Genomic DNA, 11176 nt, shown 5'->3' with positions numbered 1-11176 from the left:
AAAAACTGAATAACTTAGTTCCAAAGTTGGACACAATTCAAGGTCCTTTGTTCTCTAAGCGGGCATCAACGTGTAAATGATAGCTGCAAAAGATATTTCTGTTAGGGAGTTTTGCTTGACTATAATATAGTTATATGTACTTACCTACTATTAAAGAGTTAGCGTGGGTACGTATAAGGTGCAATTTATGAGCATGTAACTTCCTAGTTAAATCGTAAAGTGTTATATGAGTAAACCAAAATATATTTTTTCTGTGATTTTCAAATACAAAAAATATATGAAAACGCTGCTTTCTAAAGTAATTCTTGAATATCCTTAAGAGTTTTGATGTAGGTAATTGAAGAAACTGCGGGAGTACTTTAGTGTTTCTAGATTACCTATATAGACGAATACTGTTATTATCTTGGAAAGAAGTAAGAAATGTTCAATTTTTTTACCTGAACAAAATTTCCATCTAAAGTAGGTATTTCACCCTTATCAACCCAGTTCTCAATCACCGACTAGGAAACTAGAACCTGCGTACACACCAACATATTAAACGGACGAAATCGATAGAGTTAATTTTCTCAACATAGATGTGCTGCTGTGGAGACTGTTTGAATCCATTTAGGAGTCTAAATTATGCGTAAAACGTCCATTCGAAGGTCCCCCTCTTATCGGACAGGGGGGTAGGGGCGGCCGAGGCTGGCGCCCCCCTAAGGGTCCGAAAACCACCCCTTCCACCCCAAGTTCCATCTCTCACACCTATAAATTCTGAACACACATCCACCCTTGGGGGGGGCAGCAATCCTTTCGCTCGGCCGTGTCACACTAGTTTCACTACAAATTAATATTCACAAATGCTTCGATCGTTCGTCATAGGGCGACGCTTATAGCCTCAGATTAACAAGCTCAAGATTAGACCCCTTGTTTAAATATGTGACAGAATTACGCAAGATCGAAAATAAAGTTACGAGTATGTTACGTCATTTTAACACGAGTCGACTTTATTTTTAAGGTCGAATACAGGATTTCAGGTAGGTTCGTTTAAAAAGATAAATTCATAATGAAATTTTCGGGTCTCGATATAAATAGCGGTGGCGATACTGACCATCTCAAGGATGAACGTACTTAAGTAGAACGATCAGCCTCGTTACTTTTGTTCGGGCGTGAGATTCCAGTGATTGATTGACAACAGGATAATTATATTATTGGAAAGAAATCACAATATATTCATATTTCATCTACTTATTATTAAAGTTATGAAGTCATATTTATGAATATTGTACACAATTAAAGTTTTCACTAGTAATAATTCAAATTATGCAACACATTATTAAGAAGGTACCTAATAATGTATTTCATCTAAGTATACATAATCTATCTAAGTTATTTACCAACAATTATAATATTTAAGTATTTCCAAATTCTTTTTTTATATTATTGTCCATCTAACAATTTTGAGTTTTGTTAAAACATTCGATACTAAAATCATGCACCTTTCCCTTATTAAGTTTAGGAGTTCGATATTTTCTCACACGGATCATTAAGATCTGTAGTAAGTTTTCGTTTTAGTGGGTCTATTCCCCTCAGTACGAGCATTGCATCTAGCAGTCAAGTTCGACCGATCAGTCAGTCTGAATGTTTTACACAGAAGCGTCACTTTAGCGCCACCGGACAGATTCTCATCCAATGATTTTATTGTTTTAGTCAAAAAGTACTTATTAGCAAAATGATTGCTTTTCATATCCAATACAGGTGTGGGTTTCACTTCTTTAACAGCAACGATTTTCTTGGCTTTTTCTTCATTCTCAGATTCAACAGTTGATTCTGGTCGAGAGTAGTTGCACACCACATCGACTCTAATTACTTGCACAGTTTCAGGGCTCTGAACTCTTGAAATTGTTAGATTCTTCTTATTGCCAGTATTTTGGTATGAGATTGTTGTTTTTCCATAGTCATTTATCAAGTCTCCGTCTATTTTTACAAATTTCTTCTTATTTGTATCTTTCGATTTGATATTATCTTTTTTGTCGCTATTAACGTTTGTTTCTTTATGTTTATCAGTGGTTTTTGTGTCAGATTCTACAGTGGAAGGTCTGGATTTGTCATTAAGTATGTAGTTGATGTAATCATCGAAGTAATGATTGGTAATCTGTGAAGATGCGTCTTCTTGTAGTTCCGTTTCTTTGTTATCCTCCACTACTTGTTTCACAAACATTCTATGTTTAATTTCGTTATTAACTGACTTGTATTTGAAGCATGTTCGAGGTCTTTTTCTTTCTTCTACGTCGCCCTGAAATTTGAGGGTTTGCACCGAAAGGAACACTCCATCGGTGTTTTTCTCGTAATGTTGGTAGACATCCGGTTCACTACATTCCTCTTCGTTTATAATATTGCAGTGAAATCTGAAAAAATAAGGTAAGTAAGTTTTATGATTTGTTTATTTTAAACAAACATTAATCGCTGAGGATTACCTACGAAGAGGAGAGTGAAATGACAAATCCGTTTGATCTTGCAACATAACATGACAAAAATTTTGCAAACTGTAATAAAAACAGGTCCGATATAACCTATCTTAAATCAAGAAACCATCTCAATCAAACCTCTGCATCAGCTCACTACACCAGCGGCCATCCTCATGCGCTGGGTCCACCAGCCTCTGCTGACAGAACCTGCGGACCCGGTCGGAGGCACCGGGGGCCGCGGGGGCCGCGGGGGCGCGGGGGGTGCGGCCAGGCTTCAAGCGTTGCTGCAGCGGCACCCGCGCGCATTTCATGGTGGTTTGAGACCCTGGTTGAAGAAACTACAGATGTAGATGATGCATTCATGAAGTATCAAGATTTGTATTGGGACTAGTGTAGTTTACTGTGTAAACGTTTAAGCCAATCTTAGTACGCTAAGAATGGCGTAAACATTCATTAGCTTAAATAAAGATTTTTTAAATGCGTCTACTGAGTATGAGGGTAAGATGGATTTTAAAGCTGAGTACTGTTGTACAGTTAGACAAAATTTTGTGATAGGAAATCTAAAGTGCTTAAAACATAGGCGATGCCGGTTTTATGATTCCATGATAGTGGTAAAACTGTGTTTCAGTCATGAGAATTTTCTTCGGCTTCCAAGCCAGAACACTGTTTTATCAGAAACATAGTTAATTACCAACATTCCTATAGGTACGGAAACGTAAAGACGGCCGGTGTAATCAAATGCCTTCCCCAAAAGGTAGTTGGTCCCGTTATTTTTCATCAAAAAAACTCCCACCACCCCAAAAAACTAGTAGTGGGGTAGGGCAGGTAGACGATCGACTTTATAACAAGTAATCTAATCATGCAATCATACTTTAAACTGTTTGTAGCTGGGTGCATTTTGAGCTTTCTAATGTGATAACATTCTATAGCATAGGATCATTTGCTATTTGATATCACGGTAAATTCTAGGAATACAGTATACAAAGTGGTTGGCAGTAGGTATTTGTAACCCCCGACGGAAAAAGAGGGGTGTTACGTTTGTATGACTTTGTAGGTTTCTGATTGGCTTATACAACAGAAAAATCAATTCTGGTAGGTGAAGCTAATCATGAAATTAAGTTTTTTTGAAACTTTTACGGATATAGGTTTAACGGAGGTAGGTTAACTTTTTGAGGTGATACAGAGCTTATGGGCAAAACTTTATAATAAAATAAAATTTTGTTTAATTCGTAAAGTCAAGTCTAGTGTCCTTTTAGTTCATACCGTTTAAACAATACCAATAAACTATCTAAAACTAAAATTGTCAAAACAAAACTTTGAAGCCGCAGTAAAGCCCACAAATTCGGCTACAAACTTGCTATTTTAATTCTATTCATTGTCGTTACCCTTGAATAGCCTTACTATTTGTCTTTCGTGTTTATTATCTAAAATCTATTCATTTTGGAAATTTCGGAGCAATTATCCTCGGCGAAGATGTCCTATTTGTCTCTTTCTATCTCACGCCAGCAAGGCATGTAAGAGGGAGCAGGATGTTTTTTTTAAGCATTGATAATAATACAATGGATTTCTTCCTAGCGATATTTGAGCATAGTACGGCAACGTAGCGACTCCACATGTTCTTGGGAACAGCATCGGCAAAGATGCAAAAAAACTTTTTCTATTATTCTGTGCTTGGACGCCATGGTCTTGAGAGTAGGGGACTCGGATTTAAATTCTATAGTTTGTTGAATAACATGATGTTCTGCAATAAAATCATAACTAAGTAAGTATATTACTAAATTACAGTAGTAAACCTAACAACCTACGTTATTTCCATCTTGTGTATCCATCCACCATTTTGTTTGCTTCTAGGCAAAGGTCTCTTTTTGGGTCTTCCACCTATCCCAATCAATGGCTTCCTCATTCCAGCTTCTACAAAAGCCATCGAGGTCGTCCTTCTATCTTCTTCTTGGTCTTCCCTGCTACTACTTTCATTATTTGAAGTAAGTTTTAAATGACTACGACCGAATGGCGTAGTGGTTACTGACCCTGACTACTGAGCCGAAGGTCCCGGGTTCGATTCCCGGCTAGGGCAGATATTTGTTTAAACACAGATATTTGTTCTCGGGTCTTGGATGTGCCCGTAAAATGGCAATACGCCCGCCTCCTATAATATTGGGACTAACATAACATGATAACACTCTGGCGAAAAGTGGGTGCAGCAATGCACCTCTGCCTACCCCGCAAGGGAGTACATTAGTACAAGGCGTGAGTGTGTGTGTGTGTTTTAAATAAATATGACACAAAATCACCCTTACACTCTTTTTTCGCCTAGATAAAAATTAACAAAAGATATAGGTTAATGAGGAAGAACGAATTTACATAATTATTGGGTAGTAGCGAGCATCGTCGCGCACAAAATACTTTAGTAGCTAAACGAGCGGTCGGCACGCTAGCCCGATTACGACTTCATAATAATTGACAGTGCTGAAAAAGTACTGAAGTTACACAAAAAGTATGGAAAACAGTAACAATACCTTCTATTCATTCAGCATGCTACATTACCAAAATTATGAAACAGAGTGCTTTTTTCTTTTCTTTAGTCTTCTGAATAGAATAACGTTTCTTAAAAATAATTAATATCATTGTATTTTTGTTTGTTTACATTTATTATCAACTGTATTGACGATAGCTTGGGGTCGGATGACCGTGTGTGAAATGTCCCCACATATTTATTTATTTATTTTATTTAACTATGTCTAAATTTATCCATTAGATAAAAGTATCAAGATTTGTCGCTCAAGTTTAAGAGGCTCGTACACAGAATAGACACAGCTGTCTCATGAGTGTGGAAGTAAACGCACACAGATAAAGAATGCATCGAATACAGTCTGTGTAACAAAAGAAAACATTATTATTATCCTGGACACCGGCATTTTGAAGCTAAAATCAACCTTGTTTCCTAAACCAGAGGGAGTGTTTCTGCTGCCGCAAATCTGTAAGGCGATTAAGTCAGATTTCACCTTTGAGATCGGTTTCATCAGAGGATTATCGACCTTGGGTTCTGAAGAAGACAGTGGGTAGTCGTATGGATGTGTTAAAAGGAATTTAAGTTTAATAATTGTAGGAAAAAAACGGTGTATATCTCGACAGGCGCCAAATGCATGATGCGCTGCGCCTACGAACGTTTGAGAAATGTTTGAGAACGTGACTTTTCTATGTTTTGATACGAAACTAAGCAACTTTAGGAGTGCAATAACACGTTATAGATGGTTTCTAGTAGAACTTTTGCTGTTTTAGATGCTTTTAGTCAACACCTAGCGAATTAAAACTACCGCAAGAAATCTTATAGTTAAAAAACCTTTTAAGTTAGGGTCCCTTTACATTTATTTTGAAAAAATTGTGACTAGGGTTTGGTGTAGAAAGAGACTTAAGCCAAAAGTCGAGCTAGCGTGAGTATATTCACTATATCGAGTGATATGATTTATCACCTATTTATTATTTGTTCTAAAAACCTATAAACACTGCACGTGTCAGTCTAGTCAAAATATAGTATACCTAGGCAGTTACCTAACCTCGTTGATAGTAGTTTTGCATGTCAAAGCTGTAGTAAAATACATAGTTGAATATGGAATGTGGGATTAGGATTGAAATTATTGAGCCTGTTCTATACGGCAGGCTAAGTGAAATTTTACTATCTACTGGCAGGCTACACTACAATTTAATGTTGTTACATTATAATTCCATTACAAAGTAGGTATATTTTTGAGTAAGGAAAAGAGAAAAAAATATGATAAAGTAAAGTATTTTTTAACTATTTGTTACATAACTATTTAATTAGAAACTTTGGCACGCATTACATGATATGATAAAAGTTTATGTCACTTCACATAAAAGAGTCCAAATTCGGCTTCCAAAATGGTGTCAGGGGAACTAGGAAATCTGCAAGTTCTACTTACATATGGGCCGAGCATACTCTTACTACCCTAGACAGTCCTGGTACTCCTGATTTTTGACGTCGTGGCCTCGTCAAGCATGCTTGTCGAATAAAGTAATATTCTATTCTATTCTAATAGGGTCAAAATTACTTGAAAAGCATGTACGTGCTTGACATGCTTTTCAAGTAATTTTGACCCTATTAGAATAGAATAGAATATTACTTTATCACATAAATCAGACAAAAAACATACTTAAAAGACTAGAAACAATGGACAATAGGCGGCCTTATCGCAAAGAGCGATCTCTTACAGGCATCTCTTATAGTGTAAATGCCGTTTAAAGCTCGTACTCATCTTAAATTATAATGAACTCCCGTAAAGTTATTAATCGTATTTATAATAAAACAAACAATGAAGAAATCAGTTCATTGGAAAAAGGCTCAGTACTTTTAACAATGGCGGTCCAGGTATTTATTATATTTAACCTGGTTAGAAAGAACTTCCAAAGAAACAATAGGAGAATTACATTATTTAATATTTAATTATAAAGAAGTAGTAGATCAGTTGATTTGAAGATTATTTTGATAATGTTTTTGCTCAGTAAAGTAACCCTCTGTAACTTAAGTTTTAGTATTTTTGTGGTATGCGGATATCCAAAGACTTCCATAAACCAGTTATACCTACACATGTATCGTAGGTTCGGACAATACAACACCATACACTAGTTAATCCACTTGCCAAACTGACCCCAGTAGCAAGTTTATAACAATAACAGACCTGTCAACCTACCTCCATGCAGGTCACCATATCGATTACCAGTTCCAAATTTGAAAAAAAGCATAGGAAAACGTTAACATAACAAAAGAATGACCCCTACGGAGCGATGCCAACTTCAAACATGCCAAATGCAGTTTAAGCCACGCCCAGAAAGATAGCCATAGAAGGTTTTTTTAAAATTTCTTTTGTAATATCCAGCCGACAGATTTATTAGCATGCCTAGAGCTAATTAGCAATATTATTTAGTTATACAGTTTATTTTTTAAGTCCAGGAAGCATATAAATCAACTGTCATTTACTGCAACTATGAAGTGGGAATCAGAGTAACGATATACAAAGGATCACTCAACTAGTGTTATTAATCAAAAGAGTTCCCATAGGTACTCGGAAGAATGAACGAGTTGCGATGATAAGGGGTGTTCGGGAATTCGGTTATCAAAGACATCCCCCTTTATAAGATCCCCTTGCAAAAACTAGCAGACATGGCAAGCTGCATAGATGGTTCAGAAAGTAAATACATCACATAATAAGGACTGTGATAGAAAAAAATCTATTTCCCTTAGAACTATCAAGGTGCATTTTTGTTAGTGATGGGGTAGGGTGCGTGCTTTTATTTCGACAGTAGAATTTGCAAAAGTTCTCACTGATATGTGGTATACCATAGTATTATGATACTGTGCTAGAAGACAGGATATATATGGAAGTAACTTAAAACGTTTGAATAAAAGTGTTTAATAAGGAAGAGTTTATAGTGACATTTTATATTATTTATTTATATTAGGTATACTATACTACATAATTATATTTATGTCTGACTGTCTAACTGCTATTTTATTAATTTTATAACAGTAGGTTTATGATAAGTACCTACACATTAACAAACACAAGCACCCACTTAACAGATAAGTAACAATAAATACTGGTATTATGTGTTTTATGTGCATATAAACATTTTTTTTTTACTTTTTTACTTACTTACTTTACTATTTTTTTCAAATATAAATACTTCAGTATTTAAAAAGTATCGACTACCAAATGGCATACTTGTCTTAGATGGCATCCCTAGTTGTGTTTGAAAGGACTTTAATCGTTATGGGAACCATTTATATTCTATCATTCTATCTCACCTCACTGTCTCTTCCTGCTCCAAAATTTTAAAATATATTTTACCAATTGTATCCAGATAATTACTAAGAACTTCTATAATAATATGTAGGTACGTAAGTACGAATTATACTAACTGTAAAGTTAGTAGGTATAATTCGAAATCCTATTTCTCATTTTGAATAAGGTTAACCACCTAGCAGTGCAGTGAATGGTAAACTTACTGTGCCTAAAGTCCCGGGTTTCATTCGGGTCGGGGGAAATATATTTACATACTTATATTTTTACTTACGATAATGGTATGTAGGTATGTATGTATTATCTATAAACTTATAAAACTTTCACTTCTAAAACAACGTTTCTTCAACGATTTTCCAAAATACGTAAAAATATTTTTGTTTAGCTTCTCCTTGTTCTTCTCCGTACAAACTTTTTTGGCCACGTGACGTTTTTCCAGTTAATTTTAAAAATATTGAAGCATTGACGCAAAACAGTCGCGGTAACCTATTTATTCTTAAGCAATGAGAAACCATAGACACGCATTTTCTTAGTGTTTATGTACAGGGTGTTGCAAAAAGGGTATGGAAATATTATTTTTTTCGCGAATTTTGAAATTCTGATTTCATTTTCGGGCTTAGATATACCATGCTGCACATATAGCTTTTAGCCTGTATATTTAAAACTTTTCGTCAGTTCTCCAGCTCACTACAATAATTCGTTATTCTATTTTTAACCATATTTACGAAGGAATATGGACAACAATCGCTTGCTTTTATGGTGAACATTCGCTGAGGTTTCCTCAATAGCGTAGTCAGAAGGAATCAGTGGCGAAGAGTTAATTTCTTTGTAGGGGACGATAATGTGAAAAAATATTCTTAAAGTATATTACCTACCTGTTTTGGTACCTGTCATGAAATATTGTGAGATGTATATTATTTTTTATTAATAATTTTAGTTATTAATAAATATTAATGCTAAAAATCCCCCCGCCACTGGCTCCTATACCTACTAATGATCCTCGTATTTTGATGATTTTACTGACAAAAATCAAAGTTAGCAACACAATGAATTATGAAATGCCTACAAAAAAATTATGTGTAAACTTTCATTAATTTGTGTTGCAACGTGACTACTGTACGTCTAGTACCTATACTTACCTAGTTTCAGTTACCTAGTTACTCTAGTACTTACCTAGTTTCATAGTTTGTCAAAACCTATAAAACTTTACGTTTTCTACTATTGAACTATTAACTGTAAACAAAACAATTTAAATAGTAAAGATGTGCAAATAGCCTAAATAACACATAGTAAAAAGCTCACTTCTCTCAGTCATTAGACATCTAAATGGGCTTATGGTGCATGGTACAAATGGTACAATAGGGTACCTGACTTGGCGGTCCCTTTGTGCACATCAAAGGCGCCGCTAGCTGGAGGCTCTAAAATCGATCGGCGTAAGAAAAGTTGCACGTAAGCGGAAAGCTAACTATTTCATAAAGTTCAAAAAAGTTCCGCAATTGCTATTACTCGGAAAATTGTGCTTCGGCGAACTTTCTTGCGAAAGTTTCAGAAGAAATTTTTAATAAATGTTAATTTATGATTGCGAAACTGTCACGTGTTCCGGCCATCCTTGTCTTATTAATAGTTGTTATTGAATGTGGTATGACGCTTTCCATGTTATATTACTACTTAGATCTTATAAATCTTAAGTATTTTTTTTTAATAATAATTATGCTGTAACTTTTATAAACAACCAGTTATTGCAAGTATAAACGAACCCCCAAATTCATAGAGCTTTTTGACACTTTACAATAGGGTTAAAATTGACGTACAGTGCCACAAACTTATCTGTTCCGGTGAGAGCGAACTAAATTGATCCATATCTCTTTATTTACTAATGAATTATATATTGATATAGATTAGATGGGTTTATTGAAACCACAAGAGCGAATTACCACTACTGGCAAACTTAAAATCTTATGGAATGAAGAAATATTACACATTTACGTGAGCTGTCACCGGAACAGATAAGTTTGTGGCACTATATAGATATACGAAATCAACTTTTTGACTGTCATAAAGAATTGAAACTCGTGTGTTTCGAAGTCCATTTTAACCTTTTTGTAAATTTACAATACGGTCTATGAATTTGAGGGTAAGACTTATATTTATACTAATATTGACTGCAAAACGAAAATAAAATAACCAAATATAATAAACCATAATATACTACGGTCTACTAGGATAACGTGAATATTGATAATATATGACATTTTGTATGAACTACACTACATGTTACTCATGTACCTAAGTATCAGTATCAGTTTATCTATAGAAAAACAAACTAAGATATTTCAAAATCTTAAACTTCTACTATTTGATGTAAATGCCTACGGTAAAATGAGCCACAAATACTAATAATAACCATAAAGAAAACCTAATCTAAAAACTCATAAAACTACAACTACGAAGTGTGACATATAAACGTATAAGCTTACAATTTCCCCCGTGCGGTTCAGCCCCGACCGAAGGCACCGTAGCGTTTCGAGGCTACCATTTGACTGCTCACCTCGACTTAGCAAGTTTATCACAGTAACGGGTGGGTCTTTGACACGCTAGGCTAATCGCTGAACGGTCAAGTGTGAACCCGGGGAAATATTTAAGGGAAGCAAGAAAAGTAGTAGTAGTAGTATAACTTTATTATTACATAAAACACTTAAAATAACATTTAAGACTTAACATCTATAATACTATAAGGGCGGCCTTATCGCTAAAAGCGATCTCTTCCAGGCAACCCTAAGAACCCAAGAAGAACTTGATGGAGTGTCAGTGCAAAAGAAACGTCTCGTTTAATAACACCCCACTTTTACTACTGAGCACTTAATTATTTTGAGTTAGTTCGCTAAGAACATTGGTGTGCCCTTTAATAGGTAC

The 11176-nt window shown here is 35.2% G+C and overlaps 1 protein-coding gene across 1 annotated transcript; it reads right to left on the bottom strand.

The window, feature by feature from the left end:
- Positions 1-1328: 1328 nt before the first annotated feature.
- LOC119694877 lies at positions 1329-10783 on the bottom strand. Its single transcript, XM_038122312.2, has 3 exons — positions 10741-10783; positions 2586-2772; positions 1329-2387 (listed from the first exon to the last, which is right to left on the bottom strand). The coding sequence occupies exons 2-3, from the start codon at positions 2756-2758 to the stop codon at positions 1526-1528; spliced, it is 1035 nt and encodes a 344-aa protein (XP_037978240.2). The 5' UTR covers positions 2759-2772; positions 10741-10783; the 3' UTR covers positions 1329-1525.
- Positions 10784-11176: the final 393 nt, after the last annotated feature.

The sequence above is a fragment of the Plutella xylostella genome, chromosome Z (assembly GCF_932276165.1).
Source record: "Plutella xylostella chromosome Z, ilPluXylo3.1, whole genome shotgun sequence".
Classification (NCBI taxonomy): domain Eukaryota; kingdom Metazoa; phylum Arthropoda; class Insecta; order Lepidoptera; family Plutellidae; genus Plutella; species Plutella xylostella.
Note: the sequence above shows the minus strand (reverse complement) of the source record. Positions and strands in the feature narration are given on the sequence as shown.